This window comes from Petaurus breviceps, unplaced genomic scaffold (genome assembly GCF_028583685.1).
Source record: "Petaurus breviceps papuanus isolate PSGF00001 unplaced genomic scaffold, PetGlider_PUasm1.0 90633, whole genome shotgun sequence".
Taxonomy (NCBI): domain Eukaryota; kingdom Metazoa; phylum Chordata; class Mammalia; order Diprotodontia; family Petauridae; genus Petaurus; species Petaurus breviceps.
The window spans coordinates 8,585,806-8,604,395 of record NW_027187293.1 but is presented as its reverse complement, the minus strand read 5'-3'; the positions used below and the strand labels follow the sequence as shown (position 1 = coordinate 8,604,395).

General features: G+C 35.3%; 1 protein-coding gene across 2 annotated transcripts in view; it reads right to left on the bottom strand.

Moving 5' to 3' along the window:
* The window catches only part of HEATR1 (HEAT repeat containing 1), a 64,029-nt gene that overhangs the window by 39,893 nt on the left and 5,546 nt on the right, over nt 1–18,590 (bottom strand). The window contains exons 4-13 of one of the 2 annotated variants that reach the window (XM_069064492.1): nt 15,892–16,033; nt 14,520–14,621; nt 13,021–13,161; nt 11,787–11,998; nt 11,508–11,641; nt 10,118–10,229; nt 9,593–9,703; nt 2,750–2,867; nt 1,419–1,526; nt 510–605 (exon numbers count right to left, since the gene is read on the bottom strand). In XM_069064492.1, the coding sequence (XP_068920593.1) occupies nt 510–605; nt 1,419–1,526; nt 2,750–2,867; nt 9,593–9,703; nt 10,118–10,229; nt 11,508–11,641; nt 11,787–11,998; nt 13,021–13,161; nt 14,520–14,621; nt 15,892–16,033 (1,276 nt within the window). The remainder of the gene's footprint in view (nt 1–509; nt 606–1,418; nt 1,527–2,749; nt 2,868–9,592; nt 9,704–10,117; nt 10,230–11,507; nt 11,642–11,786; nt 11,999–13,020; nt 13,162–14,519; nt 14,622–15,891; nt 16,034–18,590) is intronic. The other variant, XM_069064493.1, reaches the window with a different exon arrangement.

Below are 18,590 nucleotides of genomic sequence, written 5' to 3'. Positions count from 1 at the left end.
TGCAGAACAAGGGATAGAAAATGCAAGGAGGCCAATTCAGGCTTGAGGTCAGGAAAAATTTCTTAACCATTAGAGTTGTCCAAAAGTAGAATGGCTTGTCTCGAGAAGTGCTGAGTTCCCCCTTCTTGGAACTTCTCAAGCAGGGTGGGTACTCCATATACTTGGTGATAATGGAGATTGTGATGTGATAATGGAGATTCCTTCTAGGAATGGGTTAGACTAGAGTTGCTGCAGCACCTCTAATCTCTAAAACCCTCTGAAGTCACTTAAACTTTCTGGGTCTCAGTTTCCTTATCTGTCCATGAAGGGGAAAGGAGTATGTCTAATGATCTCATCTAAGGTCTCTAACTGCTCAAAATTCATGATCTTATGAGAACGATTTGCAGTAAGAAATTAACTGCCAGATACAACCCTGACAGAAGAAATTTCAGGAACATGGGATGTGAGGAAAGAAGACAAAGGTACATTAGTTTACAATATTTGCATTTTAATGACAAAAACATACTTACCTCAAAAGCATTCACGGCTGACAATACAACATCTAAATTATCATCACCAAGACGCATTATGATAGCATCTTTTATGAAAGAACCATCAATACTCTCCTGGATGACACAACAAAAAAAGGAATAAAAAATTAATTTTCCAATTATTAAAAGATCCTATCAGCCTTTACTGCAAACACAAGGCATTAGGGAAGTGAGGGAACATTTCAATCAGGCAACCCAGGTTCTGGTCCTGCTCTGCTACTAATTAGTTATGACCTTGCACAACTCAGTAAACATCTCTGGGCCTCACCTGTACAACAAAAGGGGCAGACTGCATGTTTCCTTCTATGTTGAAATTTCAGTCTTTTTCCATTTTTCATTGATTATTCAGTTAAACACTTATAACAAGCATAATTTAACCATCAATCAATTTATATAGATTTCAGGGGGAAAACTACATGTCAAAAGAAAGGGGAAAAGATTATAGAAAAGCTAGACTACACTAAGACAGTAGGCAGGCTATGCTGGCACTTTATGCTCCTGTATGTAAAAAACGACTGATCAAGGCACTCAGGGAGAGTCAGCAAGGATGGAGCTACCTCCATACTAACTTCTTTTTCTCCCTAATCATTTGAGCTCACTTAACCTTTAATCATCTAGTTTATCATTGTACTGAATGATTTTTTTATTTACCAAAGTAAAAATTCACAATTTATAATTAAAAGGGGAAGAAAAAATAATAGCTGTTAGAATCTCTAACTTTAAGAAGAACAACATACAGAAGCTTGTCTCTACATCCAAAGCAGCACAGCTATTACAATTATACACCATCAAGTGTACATGATGTAACTCCAATGTGTTATTCTAGCATAACATTATGGCATAATATATAAAATTAGTACAAACACATAAAAGTACTTTTCCACTCACCTTTGATGTTTCCATAATATTTTTCAGATGGTTAACTGCCAAAAGTCTCACTGGAGCCAGTGGATGGTTCAAGCTAAGTGTAAGGCAAGTATCAGAATCTGCCAAGAACTACAGGACATGTCACAATCACTGAATGAGTCCATAGAAAAGATCACCATCATGTGATTCAGAAAAAAAGTTGAGGAAGATCATTTTTAACATAATGGCCCACCTAACTGTCCAACATATGCAGTAACTGCCAGAACCTAGTTTTAGACACCAGAGTCAAAAAACGTAACACATTCTGTCTCCCTTATACAGTATCTCTCCACGTATTGGCTCACAACAGATCAAGAATGTATACTGACATATACTAAGATAAGCACAATTTTATATTTGTAATTTTTTTTACTCCAACTAAAAGCTACAATGCTAAGAAATTAACAATTAATCATCTAATTACAAAAAACAAACAAACAAAAAACCCTATGGCTATGAGTTGTCTCTGAATAAAAATTAAACTAATTTTAATGAATTTACAACAAAGATTAGTATCCAACTTAATGACTGTTTAATGGCATTAAAATTTTACCACTGAACAAATTAGGAAGATATGCAAATTATTTGTACTGATTTAGAATTCACACACATGTTATTACTAAGGATATAAGGCTAATGTTTGTAGCTGGGAATAACTCTCAAACTAATCAGTTATGATCTAATTTATATAACTATTCTTAAGACTAGATCTTTTGCCAGTGATTTTTACTAGCACAGGAAAAATGTTGGTTAGGCATGGATTCTCAGAAAACTTTTGAAAATCTAACACATTTATGAAAATGCAAATAACAAAAACTTGACGGGAAAATGTACAAGTTAAAATTGTATTTTTAAGATTATTATCTTTCTTTACCCCTTAACTGAAGAAAAAGAGGGATGGGTAGAAAGACAGAGATAAGAAAGGATGAAAGAAAAGCATGGCTCACTAGAAATCTGCATTGCATTATATTTTAGAGAACATTAACAGAGACCAGGCAGAAAAACATTCCTGGCAGGACCTTCCACCAATCACATTCAGTGCATACATTTTTAATCATGTAAGCATATTTCTGTCAAACCATGCTACACTAGCCAAAGTCTTTCCTCATGTTATACCCCAAAACAAAACATGTTCCACAGCTGACTTGAAGCCTCCCTTCTTTACTTCAGCAGTTCCTGAAATCTGATTCTCTCCAAGACTTTTCTAAGCTAAGAGGAGAAAGAGAACATATTTCCTTTGCCTCCCTTTATTTGATCATGCAATTTTTATAACTACTCCTTTCCCCTGATCCTCTGTAGTAACCAGAGCATACCTGAAATTTTCCTCCACTTGTGGAGAGAGAAATAAATTGATGAAAAAATTCTTGCTTTTGGGGATCTGTAACATCCTTCAGATGGTCCTCCAATACTAAATCAAATGTCTTAGGGTATCTGTAAGAAACAAAAATCCACCAGTCACACTACCAAAGAATTAATGTAATAGAGCTAGAAAAATATAAAATTCATCTGGAAAAACAAAAGGCCAAGAATGTCAGAAGAATCAATTTTAAAAATGCGAAGGAAGGCACCCTTAGTAGTACCATCATTTCAAACTATTACAAAGTGGTAATTATCAAAACAATCTGGTACTGGTTAAGAAACAGAATGGTGGATGAGTGGAATTGATTAGGTACACAATACACAGTGACAAATGACCACAGTTATCTAGAATTTGATAAATCTAAATTTCCAAGATTTGGGGGCACTAACTCACTATCTGACAAAAACGGAAAGCAGTTTGGCAGAAACTATGCATATACCAGCACCTCAAACCATATGCCAAAATAAGGTAAAAATGGACAAACAATTTATACAGAGAGGGTTGAGGAACATGAAAAATTTTACCTGTCAGATCTGGGGATAAGGGAAGAGTTTATGACCAAACAAGAGATAGAGAAGATCATGGGATAGTGCTGATCACACAAAAAAGGTTTTTGAAGAAACAAAACTAAAGCAGACAAAATAAGAAGGAAAACAGGAAACTGTGGGAAAAATTTTTACAGTAAATTTCTCTGAGAAAGGCTTCCTTTCTCAAATACATGGAGAACTGGGCCAAATTTGTAAAAAAAAGAGCCATCCCACAACTGACAAATGGTCAAAGGATATGAACAGACAGTTTTCATGAGAAGAAATCAAAGCTATCAATAGTCACATGAAAAAATGCTCTAAATCACTACATAGAGAAATGCAAGTTTAAACAGTTCTGAGATACCACCACACGCTTATCAGATTGGCTAACATGACAGAAGAGGAAAATGACAAATGCTGGTGAAGATGTGGAAAAAAAGGGACACTAATAAACTGTTGATGACGCTGTAAACTGGTCCGACCACTCTGGAAAACAATTTGGAACGAAGCCCAAAGGGCAAGCAAATTGTGTATACCCTCTTACCCAGCAATACTAGGTTTGTATCTCAAAGACATCAAAGAAAAGGAATAAGGACCTATTTGTACAAAAATATTTGAAGTAGCTCTTTTTGTAGTGCCAAAGAATTGAAAAGTCAAGGGATACTCATCAACTGGGGAATGGAAGAACATATTGTGGCATATGATTATGATAGGATACTACTGTGCTCTAAGAAATGATGAGCAGGATGATTTCAGAAAAACCTATTAAGTCTTATATAAACTGATAGAAAGTTAAAGGAATAGAAACAGGAGAATATTATACATAGTAGCAACAGTATTTTAAAGATGATCAACTGTTAGACTTAGCTCCTCTAATCGAGACAATTTCAAAGAACCTATAATGAAAAATACTATCTACCTCCAAAGAGAGAACTGATAAACACTGAGAGCAGAATGAAGTATACTTTTTTTTTCACTTTTTTTGTTTTTTTTGCTTATTGTGTATTTTATTTTACAACATGGCTAATGGTTTTATGTTTTACATGACTTCACATTTATTATAATAGATATGTTTCCTTTTCAAAGGGTGGGGGAGGAGGGACAGGAGGCAGAGAGAATTTGGAACTCAAAATTTTTACAAATGGATGTTAAAATATTTACATGTAATTGGTAAATATTTAACTCAATAAGTAAAAAATATTTTTAAAAAATAAACATGTCAAAATGTGAAAAAACTGGAACACCAATGCATTGTTGGTGGAATTGTGAACTGATCCAATCATTCTGGAGAGCAATTTGGAACCATGCCCAAAGGGCTATAAAAATGTGCATACCCTTTGACCCAGCAATACCACTTCTAGGTCTGTATCCCAAAGAGATCATACAAATGGGAAAAGGACCTGTATGTAGAAAAATATTTATAGCAGCTCTTTTAATGGTGGCAAAGAACTGGAAATCAAGGGGATGCCCATCAATTGGAGAATGGCTAAACAAATTGTAGTATATGAATGTAATGGAATACTATTGTGTTTTAAGAAATGAGGAGCAGATGGACTTCATAATAACCTGGAGAGACTTATAAACTGAAGCTGAGTGAGGAAAGCAGAACCAGGAGAACTTTGTAAGCAATTATAGATACATAGTATCTGTGACTACTAACTTTGACAGACTAGGCTCCTCAGCAATGCAAGGTTATAAGACAACTCCAAAGGACTCATGATGGAAAAGGTTATCCACATCCAGAGAAAAGAATTAGAGTTTGAATGCAGACTGAAGCAAACTACTTACTCTCTTTTGTGTTTAGTTTTGTTTCATCCTTCTCTCTTGTTCACTTCACTGGTTATAATTCTTCTTTACAACCTGACTAATGCTTAATGAGAAGGTATCTGTAGAGCCTATATTGGATTGCATGCTGCTATGGGGGGAGGGAAGGAGGGGTACGGGGAGGGGAAGAGAGGAAGGGGGTGAAAATTTGGAACTCAAGGAATTGTGGAACTGAATGTTGTAAACTAAAAGTAGATAAACAAATTTAGTAAAATAATTTTTTTTAAAAACACACAGATCTTTAAAAAATGATAATAAAGTGAAGAAAAAAATAAACAAAAAGCCAAAATTAATCCCTATCAGTAACACTAAATTAGCTAGAAAGCAAGGGAATAAAGGAAATATGATTGAAAAGAATGTTATTCGGGAGAAAATATAAAAGTAATCCTCTATGCTAGGAGTAAATATTTGAAGCTTAGAATACCTAATATGGACTTACTGGCTCCCCACAATACTATTCCCATCCTAGTCTACCTATTTCTCTGGTTATTGATACAGAGTGAAAAAAAACCCTTTTAGTTAAAAATAAAGATTGGCAGATGTCAAAAACATTATCAGCAGAGGTGGGAGAAGTACAGTATGTCAGCCCCATGCCCTCAAACTCTTCCAAACAGTTCTAAAAAACGTACCAGGGCTGAATCCTTATCTGGAAATTCCAAGAAAAAGTCATCATGGTCCAGCATAAGTCAGTACAGAGGCACAAAGAGTCTCTGGATATCAAGGATATGATTTGGTTAGGAGCATAAGACTGTGCACCCGGGCAAGAGGAAGTCCCGGACCACTTCAGGTCCCCTCCCCACCAACCCTACCAGGAACAGATGCTAAGTGGCTTTAGTGCTCACAGGATGGACTGAGGAAAGGCTCTGAATTCACAGGTGGCATTGTGGGGGAGAAGCAGTCGTGGGGACTTAGGTAAGGAGCATTTAGCAGTGGCAGTGTAGCTCAGAACAAGAGCACAGCAGGGTCTGAGTTCCAGCTTCCAGCCCTGTCTAAAGCCAGCAGAGGTCTAACAAGGGCAGAAATCCCAGACAAAGGGGTCCTGTAGGTCTATCCCTCAGAACCTGCTGAGTTCCAGCAGCATTTACTGTTGCTCAGACTCAGACCCAGGTCAGGAACTTGCAGAGCTCAGACCAGGAGGGCAGCAATCAGACTTTGCCCTGGATCAGATTACTTTGGGAGCACTGAGCTTGCAAAGTCTCTAATGTGAGCTGTCCCTGAGGCCCTGGAATAAAACAATACTCAACACCCAGCAAAAGGATTAGCCCAGTCTTCCCTCCAGAAGAGTGCAGAGCATGGCCATAACATGAAGAAAGAAGTCAGAAAGTAAGCTGGAAGAATGAACAAACAAAAAAGAATCCCATCATCAAAAACTATTACGGATGGCCAAAATGCAAACCTCAAAGAAGAGAATGACTCCAAAATATAGGCAAAAAAAGTATCAAAGAAAAACACAGTCTGGGCACAAATTCAACTAGAATTCCTAGAAGAGATTTAGAGTTAAAAAAATATATTTAAAATGTGTACAAATGAAAAGAAAGTGCAAGAGGAAAAAAAAAGGAAAGAAATGAGAGCTATTTGGAAAGAGAACTAACAACTTTGTCACAAGAGGTACAAAACCCTGGATAAGCAGCAAACTCTCTGAAAATCAGAATGAACCAAAAAGAAGAAAAGGGAAGCTAGGAGGCACAGTAGCTAGAACCCACACCTAAAGTCAGGAAGACTTGAGTGCAAATCTGGCCGCAGACACTTGCTAGCTGTGTGTTTCTGGAGAATTCACTTAACCCTGTTTGCTTCAGTTTCCTCATCTGTAAAATGAACTGGAGAAGGAAATGGCAAATCACTCCAGTATCTTTGCCAAAGAAAACTATGAACACAGTCACATCCAACTGAAAACTGCACAACAAAAAGAAGACAATGACTCCATGAGACAATAAGAAATATTAAAACAAAGACTTAAAAGGAATACACATTGACGAGAAAAAATTAATAATCACTGGACTACGTGAATGCCATGATGAAAAAAATAAAGATCAGATACTTTATTTCTAGAAAATCAGAAGGAAACTATCCATATCTCTTGGAACCAGAGGGATAAAATGTAAATAGAAAGAATTCACTGGCCACTTCCTTAAAGAAAGGCCAAAACGAAAACTCCTAGGAATATTAAAGATAAAATCCAGAGTTTACAGAGTTAAGAAAGAAAACTACAAGCAGCCAAAAAGAAAGAATCCAAGGTCTGAGGAGCCACAGTTAAGGTCACATAAAATATAATAGGCATTACTATACTATGATGTAGTGCAGAGCTCTGAATACCGTAATCCAGAAAACAAAGGATGTATAGGCTTATAGCCAAGAATAACTTACCCAGAAAACCTGAGTATAGTGGAAAAAATGGACCTTTAATGAAGCAAAAAAAAAAAAATCCTGATGAAAACACTAGAGTTGCATAAAAACTTTTAAGTTTAAATAAACGAGTTAAGAGAAATGAATTTCATTCAAGAAAGAAGAAAAGGGGGAATTATAAGGATTAGTTCTAAATAAAACTAATCTTAAGGGATGTACAAAAACGTTATTGCTCTTTTTAAAGTGACAAAGAATGGGACAGCTACGTGGCATAGTGCCACATTATACAGCTGGGCCTAGAGTCAGGAAAGACTCATCTTGCTGAATTCAAATCTAGCCTCACACTCTTACTAGCTATGTGACCCTGGGCAAGTCACTTAACCGTATTTGCCTCAGTTCCTCATCTGTAAAATGAGCTGGAGAAGGAAACAGCAAACCACTTCAGTATTTTTGCCAAGAAAATCCATCAAATGGGATCAGAAAGATTTGGACACAACTGAAAAATGAAAAAAAAAATGGGAATCTCAGTGAGTGCCCACAAATTTGGGTAATGGTGGAACAAGTTACAGTATATAAATGTGCTGAAATATTATTGTGTTGTAAAAACTGCTGGAGATAGTTTCAGAGAAACCTGGGGAGACTTGTAGGAATTGATGCAGTAAATAGAATCAAGAGAACAATTGACACAATAGCAAAAATATTGTAAAGACAAACAACTTTGGAAGAATTAGGAACTCTGAAAAATATAATGACCATCCATGATTCTAGATGACAGATGGGGATACATATTACCTACTTTCTGATAGAAAGGTGAAAGATTCAGAGTGCAGAATGAGATAATTTTTTGGACATGGCCAATGAGGAAATTTGTTTTGCTTAACTATACATGTTTGTAATAGGGTATAATTGTTCTTTCATTCTCAATTGGGGGTGGGTGGAAGAAGAAAATCAGATTTTTATGGATCAAAAAATGTAATTAATATTAAAAATAAAATCTATCAGCACCTAATAAGGCTGGAGTTGGCACTAGAAATGGAGATACTTTGCAGAAAACCTGGGGAACTGTCCAAAGCATTTTGTGGGGACATCTTTTCCTAGGTATCCTTAGAACTTCCCCCTTCCAAACAGAGAGGGCGTTCTGTACCTTAAGGAAACTGATCAAAATATGTCACTTACCTAACGAAAAAGTAAAATGCAGAGAAATAGCTTTAAAGACTTTCAATGCAGTTTTAAAAGTTTTTCATTTAACAACCTCCTGAGAATCTCTGTAAATTCTACTGTCTGCAATGCTTTCCACTCTTCCTCTTTCCCTCATTCAAGGCAAAAGAGAGCAGAGGTAGATGAGGAAAAATGAACATAGACTAAAGAGCCCAAATCTGGGAATCACTGTTACAGCATTCCTTCTCCAGCATTAACTTAGAGCTCAGTCTTTATGGGCCCTACACAAGCCTTTGATAAATTTTTTGAGGGAACCATAATTCTTCCTTACATTATAGGCATATATTAATTAGGGTACAGATATACATACATATATATATATATATATATATGTATAAATATGTTTTGCTTTTTGGAGGGCAATTGGGGTTAAGTAACTCGCCCAAGGTTACACAGCTAGTTGTGTGTGTGTGTGTGTGTGTGTGTGTGTTAAGTGTCTGAGGCCAGAACCGAACTCGGGTCCTCCTGACTCCAGGGACGGAGCTTTACTCACTGCGCCACCTAGCCGCCCAAGGGTTCACACATATTAATAGCCCGAAAATCTGGACTGTGAGCTCCTTAAGGGAAGACTGTCTTCTGCCTCTTTTTGTATGCTCTTCATACAACACATAGTAAGCACTTAATAAATGCTTACTAAGGATTAAATGGACATCTTCAAAACCAAAAGGAAGTGATCAAATTATGTTAAAATGAGTGCTTCTCTAAGAAAATCTCTGTAGAACAGAAATATCTCCAACACTTTCTCCTCCTGATAGCCCACATGCTGCAAACAACTCAACACAAAATTTCTGTACAAAACGTGATTTTTAATTCACAGAACTGATTAGAACTGGGAAGCCTTACTTAATTCATAAAGAAGTACATATAATGCAAAGGTAACTTACTTGCTTTCCAAAAGTCTAATAAGAGGAAGAAGTTGTTCATTAAGTAGTGATATCTCCTTAGAATCTGTTTCTTTCTGTAAACTGTATGAAATATATTCTTCAAGAAGAGTGCTAAGAAACAAAACAATCAACAGAATATAGGTCAATATAAGATTATTAGATATGTAAGTACTTTTAACCAGGGAGAAGAAATACCATTTCTTCTCTATAAGGATTTCCTTTGTTAACATTTACTTAGTGATATCAAAGTGTACTCAGTTTTAGTTTCAAATTAATCTATCCTGAAAACTTCCGACTACAGAGCCACCAATACAATGTGAAGCAGTGTTACAGAAAACAAACGGAATCTAATGAGACAAAACAATCGATATGTTTTCACTGACCAGTCTTGCAGAAATGTAGTATCTGAATAATAAAATGGTTTGCATTAAAATAAGATGTACAAAAGCAAGGGAGCATGGGAAGGATGGAAACTCATCCCTGAATCAACCAGACTACATACAAAATTTAAAAGCAATACCTTACCTAGCTAACAAATGGTCTAAGTTATTTTCCAACGATATATCTTTAAGTATATCTTCTAAGAGTCTAGCATATATATGACTGTCCAGCTCCTCAGTTCCTTCTTCTTCTTCTTCTTAGTAAGGAACAACATAGAAACAAGGATTATTGGGGGAAATATCAATTATTTTTAAACTAATGTCTTACACTTCTACATCACATCATGAAAGAGAACCCAGCTTCTCAACAGCTCTTTAAGCATAGAAAAAGTCTTATCAGATCCAATCATGTTAAAGAAGATCCAAGTACAGTTCTAACAACAACTCGTGTATCTGTCATCCAGGGACCAACCAAGCTAAACAGAAAAGATTTGGTACCAGAAATCTGGGTCACTGGGGGACAAATCTCTTTTGGTCACATCAACCAAAGAATACCATCTATCCACTAAGGCATGGAGGAAAACTTGCCATCTACATTAGTGGAGAGATGAAATTATAGATCCTGGGAAAAACAAAAGCATTCAAAAATACTAATTCTATTCAATGCACTAATAGTGGACAAATTTTAAAATCAGGATGGTTTCAAAAGACATACTTCACTGTTATTCAAAGGGATAATATTTTAAATACATTAAAATTGCATAGTGATTCATGTTTTTCAAAGCACTTTCACATATGAAAAACCCTAGATTTGCTTATCAATTAAAACACCAGGCAGTCAGTATTATCTCCATTTTACAGATGAGAAAAGAAAGACACAGAGAAATCAATAACTTGTCAGGCCACACTATCTGTGATAAGAATTCAGGGCTCTTAACTCCCAACCCAATCTAGTAGCACAAAGAATTCTAAAAATCTCTTAAAAACTTGAAAAACCTGAATTTAGTAAAGGACTAAAAATATACTTCAATAATTCCCTCCTCCAACCAAGAGGTTTTCATAGTCTTTACCAGATGTATCATCGGCATTAAGCCTAATGTTACCAGTCATCGAATTCCAAATATAGCACTCTTACTCATCAAAGAGGCTTATTTCTGAAAAGTTGCTTGGAAATCAAACTTTAGTATGGAAAGTCTTCTTTCCCACCAATTAATAATATCTGACACATTCTATAATAACTTCTGATTGCTTGTTAGTGGTAGCAACTTTGTTTCTTCTTAAAGGTTCTCAAGTATTTAATGAGTTAAAAAAAGACACATGCTAAATAATCATACCTCATTTATAAAATTTTATAAAATTTCAATTAATATACTTTAAGAAACATTCTCTCAATTAAGATTAGTGGGAAAGTGTAATATTTAATGCATAAGAACATCCAGATGTAAAGGACATTTGAAAAACTAAGGTCTCTCACTATTAGAAAAGAATAATCAGTTTAAGATATAATCACTTGACATAATAAAAAAATCACATACCTGTAACATGATGAATGATGGTGACAACAAGATGGGGAAGTATATAATGCAGAAGAGGACTAATATCATATGCTACTGAAATTTCATGTAATAAAGAAACAAGATCAGGAATATGGCAGAGATGAGCAAACAACCTATAAATAAGCAAATCCATATTATTTGCCTCTGGTAGTCAATGTAGGGCAATTATAAATTAAAAGCATGTAGCATTTAACTTAAAATAAATTTATTCAATTGTTCCAGTAACAAAGAATTTGTTTTTTATTATGCTATACTTACTTTTTCCCAATGCCCTCTACTTTCTGTCTCTGCAAGAGCACGATCAAGCAACCTAGTCCATCCTTGATCAAAGAGGGGATTTTAGTCAAGGTTTTACCAATCTGTGATGCCAAGGAATGAACGAAAGTATCCGCCATGGTCACTTTTACTGAGACTTGACAGATTATCATGTAGGTTGCAGCTCTATAATCAGGTAAAGATGACTTTAGTCCCTAAAATTTTGTTAAAAGATTAGAGAAAATTATAAATTATACATCATCTTATAGATACACTATTATCTTGGGACAAATAGAATTTTAGTTTTCTATTAATATATGTCCCAAAAGTCTTAGTGTAGCTTAAAGCTACTTAAAGCTTAAAACTACACTATGACTATTAGAACATTGTGTAAGAGAACCAACGGAACACTGTGTAACACAACTGCAGTGCATCATGTAAAGTACAGGTCTGCTCTTTTTCAGAAGTGGGGTGGGTACTTGCTGACCTTGGGCAGGTGGGAAGAAGGGAATGCCAGGAATCAAGGAATAACATAAGGCACATGCCAAAAGAATATAAACTCCTTGAGGGAAAGACTTTTTTTGTCTTTATATCCCCGATGTCAAGCACAATATTCGGCACAGAGAAGGCACTTAATAAATAAATGCTTGCTGAAGACATACTTAAAACATGTATTTCGGGGTGGCCAGGCGGCACAGTGAGTAAGAGCACCGGCCCCAGAGTCGGGAGGACCCCAGATTGGTTCCAGCCTCATATACTTAACACCCACACAAAAAAAACTGGCCACGTAACCTTGGGCAAGTTACTTAACACCAATTGCTTTAAAAAAAAAAAGATGAATGCTACCAATCTGACTATTGACAGATGGAAATATAAGGATGCTAAAACCCATGGAAGGAGGTAGAAGAGGTAGTGGCATTAATATGGGAAGGAGATGCAGAAAGAGAAATGCAATCTGGATTGCACTAATCTACTTTTTTCTGGTGGAGTGCTTCAAATTGTGAGAATAGCAGCCAGATAATTTGTCCTTGGAGATTTTCCAATAATAGGTTACTAAGATGGCAGCTTTGAAGAGAGAGGGATAAATGCTTTGTCTAGAAATTATTACCTGAACAATTATATTTTTACATGATTTAAATAATTTTTGTATACATTTATATCAAATAACAATGTCCTAAAAGAATAGGAGATAGATAGGAGCTCAAAATAATCCATTTCACTTATAAAGAGAACAAACCTTTTGAATATAGGGGAAAAGCTTAGCAACTAAACTGTCTGATATGTCATTAGCAGACACTAGAGCTGACACAATTGTGGAAGCATAAAAAGTCAGTAGGACTCTCAACTGAGCTGAACTTCCAGGATACTCTGAAAAAACCTACAAAGGAAAAAAACAGAAAGAATTAGACTAGAAAGACAATAACTAGACATTTTTAGACCAGGAAGACAATAACTAGACATAAGTATAAAAATCAAATTATTTTCTTCAGAATTCTAAATACTTTATTTTTTGCATCATCTTATTTTAATGCAACACAAGTGACTGCAGATTATGCATCTCACAGGGTTTACGCTAAATTGGAGACTGTTGTAATGACCAACCTGGCATAACAAAAACCCAGTACCAGCAGTAGTCTGTCACTGTGCCAATATAGTTACATATTTTAGAACCACTGCTTAGTATGATGTACCTAGCTACCTTCTAAACTAATCATGTTTTGTTCTATTATCAAGTTTTCCTCTATGTAATTGTTTCAGGGGACAATATTTAGTGCACTTGAGTCTAAGATAATAATACAGGTTAAACACCCCCTCAGTATGACAAAGGCTATTTTTTGCCACTTCAGTTGTAAAACAGCGACAGGTTCAGCAAAGACACCACCAGTTTTGGGGAGGCGTGATAGCAGGTAAGACTCTTGCTGATTGCCATGTCCAAATGCAGGTCTTATGATATTAAAACAGGGCCATGTGAGCAACTGGAGTATTGGAAGGCTCTGGAAATTCAGAGGGACATACACGGGCTACAACCTCAACTGGGGGAGTAAATACATTTTTCATATAACATAATAGCATTAATGACCTCACAGGGGACTAAGTTCTCTTATTAATAAATGCCAGAAACTGGAGCACTCAACCATCTCTGATAAATCTACTTTTCCATCTGTAAAAATCAGATGACTAGATAAAAAAATACAACTATTAACAGGCTAATGATTGTGACACTAATTCATTATTTATGTATCAAGATGTTTATACACATATATGTATAAATATTTCTAAAACTGTTTTTTTTTGGCAACTGTAATTCAACTTGTACTAAAATAATCTAACAATTAACTTTTAAAGAAAAGCATTTTTATATAGTGAATATATTGTCAAATTGCTCACTTACTTACATTACCAATATTACTTCATAGTAAAGTAAAAGAAAACTGTTCTATGTAATGATCCAAAGTAAGGTATCCCCACTACATATGGGTGGACACTCCCTCTTGTGGCCAGTCTTCAAGAGCTGATATGGGCCAAGAAGTCCCTCATCCTGTCTGATGATGAGCTTTTCCAAACTGACAGTACATCATCAGGCCCCTAATTGAATTAAAGCCTTTTCTGTCACAGCCTGCATTCTACTGGCAAAATTTTGAAAAACAAGAGGTTCACCTTCAAATCCTTGATGAAGCACCAGAACAGGACTTTAATGGACATTATACATACAGAATAAAGAAAATATACACTAACCTTTATAGATTTGGTTACTAGACTGCATATAAAATCCATGAAACCAAGGTCTTTGTAACAATGGGTAACCAAAGTTCCTTTGGCTAAATGAACCCCAGACTTCTGTTAGAAGAAATAGTCAAAATAAGTTTAAAAGGCTATAAGACCAATCTACCATAAACAAATTTAATCAGCTAAAAAAAATACTAATTGAGAGTCCATACAGCACTCTGCATTAGATTAGATACTAATGATAAAAAAGTAGTAAGATGTAATTTTTGCTTTCAGAGGTTCTAAATCTAATTAGGAAGAATAACATATGAAGTAATAAAAAAATGTACAATTAAATGCTAAGGTAAGTGTTACAGGCTATAGGAATTTTGAGGAGATCATTCAGAGAGAGAAACCAGTAGAGGCTTAGGGAAAAGGTTAGGACTTAAAGAATGGGTATTGGATAGGCAGAGAATTCTGAACACAGGAAACAACATAAAAGAAAACTTGAAGGTGAGAATGTACAATGTGTCTGGTACAGTGAGGAAACATTTTGCTATAATGGGGTATTATGTGCATTGTGAAGTGGAAATAAGGTTGGACATATAAGATGGTGGGAGGCAGAGTTTAGATTTGACGTACCACGAAATAGGGAGATAACGAATGTATCAGGGTAAGGAGATGGGGAGAGGCGGGGGATAAGGAATGCAGCCAAATCAATTCTGTTGTTGAAGAGCAGCAATTTTGGGAGAAGAAATAGGTCAGAGATTTTTTTCCTCCCTTCTTTCTTCAAATGCTTCTTCCATCACCCCATCCTATTGCCTCTGACCCTGACCCCAACCCCAAAGCCCACTCCAAAGCAGTGAAGTCATAAAGAGGAATGTGTAAATTACAGACTGTCTCTATGATACCCGCTCCACTATTTACACTTAACTCAGTGCTTTCCACTTAACGAAGTGCTCTAAAAAGACATACAACCATTTTGGTCTACCATACTCACTGAAAACTGAGAAGTATTAAACATTTACTTCTGCATACAGCCTGCCCTTTTAAGGCTATGTAATAGAAACTTCACCATTAAACTGCATATTCTTCTAATTTTTGAATAAGCTCTTAGCTAAAAATTGAGGTAATATGCAAAATTTCCTAATACTCTGTGCCATTTTTATTCTTCTCCCAAAATTCTTTTTATATGTAATGAACTTAATTTAAAAGTTTTCTCAACTGGATTAATTTCCTTTCATTGGTACTTATGATAAATAATGGAGTACACAAATTTTAAATACAAGTCAAATGAACTAAATACTATTTTTCAAATTAATTTTCCCTTTATCAAGATTTTTAATCAAGGAAACTATAACTAGATGTACATACCCTGACAAGTGTCATTTAATAATCATACCTTAACAGGTTCCAACCAATTCCATTTATGTGTTGGACTACTAATTTTTAGAAGTTGTATAACACGAACAAATATTTTTGTCTCATGATATGGAAGAACACAACCAATGAGGCTATCTTGATTGTAAAGATGGATATGAAATCTAGGAAGAAGGTAAACAGTTAAACTTATAAAATACATTATCAATATATTTTCCTCCAATAGGTAATTTAAAATGCCACATTTCCTAAACTTAAGTCTAGTACTCAAATCTAGAAAAATATGTCATACACAAATATAGGGCAAGTCAGAAGATAAATCAATTGATATTTAAGTTTTGTCAATAGGCAATCACAAAATTATGAAACTTATGTGAAAACCAAATTACAATAAAAATAATGAACAGGTGGAACTCCAAGAATTCCCAGTCCTTAGAGAAGTTTGCATATTTATGACTACAACAAAAGAAGGGTAAGAAAAAAGGAAGGGGTGTGGCATGGAAGGGGAAAGGTGCAACAAAGGTTGGAAAAGGACAAAACCCCTCTCAAAGGAGAGGAGCAAGGAAAGCCCTATTCTTTTCCCTTGGGAAAGGCTAAATTATGAAGACAGGAGGGTCCACTTATCTGCAAAGGACCCTAGAGACACAAGCATTTTCACCAGCTGACACAGACTGGCTGGTGCCTGTCCTGCCTCCCAAGAACAGAGAATCCATCTTGGGGTGCAAACAACATATTATGTTAGATGGGGAATGGAAGGGTTTCATCCTTGACTCATTCAGGGCCTCCTGCATGCTCTGGGTCCAATGTTTATGGAAAATACAGCAACTCAAAAAGACAAGTTCAGGGGACCCCTTAACATCACTTTATTTTGAAATACAGTAGTTGGATATTACAGTGTCTATTCAATCTGATTCTGTTGGGGGATCCTTAACTATGGCATTTAACCTCTCTGGGCTTCATATTTAGCTTCTATAAACTAAAGGTACTGAACTGAATTATCTTTAAAGTTCCCTATATCTCCAGTGATCCAAGACAATTCCAAAGGAGTCATGATGAAAAAATGAAAGCATTATCTTCTCACTTTGTTATTTTTACAATATGGCTAATACAGAAATATGTTTTGCATGATTTCACATGTATAACATATTTTGCTTACCTTCTCAGCGGGGAGGGGGCAGAAGTGAGGTACAGAATTTGCAACTCAAAATTTAAAATGACAACAATGTTTAAATTAAATAAGAATTTTTTTAAAAAGGAATTTAAAAAAAATAAAGGATTTCATTGGCTGAATTGTGGAGTATGCTAGGCTTAGAGTGGCTTGCTGAAGATGAGCAGAGGCGGGAGAGGGCAAGATAAGATCAAGAGACAGTTGATAGTCTAATCTGATTATAATGGATATGAAAGCTCTTTGTAGCCATAACTTGCAAAATGAATATCAACTTGTGATTATTCATTCCACAACAATAAAGGTTTCCTGTATTTCTAAAATTCTATACTTTAATGGAAGTAATTTCCATGTCCACAGCAGACATTTATAAATACATAGTATTTGTATTATGCTACACAGTATATATAGGCAATCCCCAGCTAATGCCATCATTCTATTGTGGGGAAAGTAGTCAAATGACATTGCATAATTAATAATTATGGAATTAGTCCCAATGGAACAATATCAAGAAACAGTAAAAAAAAAATGTTACAGTAAAGTTTTCAGACCTAACAGTAGAATTGGATTATATCTAATGTATTGACATTAATGTGAAAGACCCTGGCTAAGGCACTGTTATTCAAGGTCTGCTTGTGTGTACACACACACACACACACACAAACACACAGAAGTGATTTTTAAAAATGTGAATTTAATGTTGAGAACAGACCCAGGATTCTAACATTAAATTGTTAGGCTCTATCCATTACATCACATCAATTAAATACTGTAATGAATGACAAGGAATTTAAAAAGTCTTGTGTCTGAAACACAATTAGGAATATACTCATTAGTAAAACTGGTCTATTTCACCCTTTAAGAAAAAGGTAGATCTGATTTCCTTTACAAGGAGAGGGGTAGTATTAGAAGTTTACTTCTAAGTCCTGTAATTATATAACCACATATGGAGGAAAACTTGAGAACAAGCTTTAAAACTCATATAAAAACTGATTCGTTTTGGAAAAAAATCACCTGACTGTTTTTCTTTCAATACCACAATATCAAAGAGTCATTGAGCTAGAAAGAACCTTAAAAATTGTCTACAATAGAGGTTCTTAACATGGGAATCATTAATATTATATTTTAAAAATATTTAACAACTATATTTCAACAGAATTGATTTCCTTTTTAATCCCATGTATTTAAAAACATTATTCAGAGGAGACTATAAGCTATACTAGAGCACCAAATGGTGACAACGTAAAAAACATTTAAGATCTTCAAGTCTAGATTGATTCCCTCACTTTATAGATAAGGATACAGAAGGTCAAATAAGGTGAGTGATTTGTCCAAAGTTACATAAAAAAGGGCGGTTAACACTCCTTTTACTGCACAAAACTTTCTGTGATTTATGAGGATCTTCTACGTACATAGCAGGTATGTTGAAAGGATTTGTGAAAATGCACCAATGCATTTGGACTAGTGGTCCAAATAATCCTACTAGACTATTGATATTTATCACTAACCTACTGTGGTATTTGAGATCAGTAAACAAAAAATGGGAAAGGAATAGC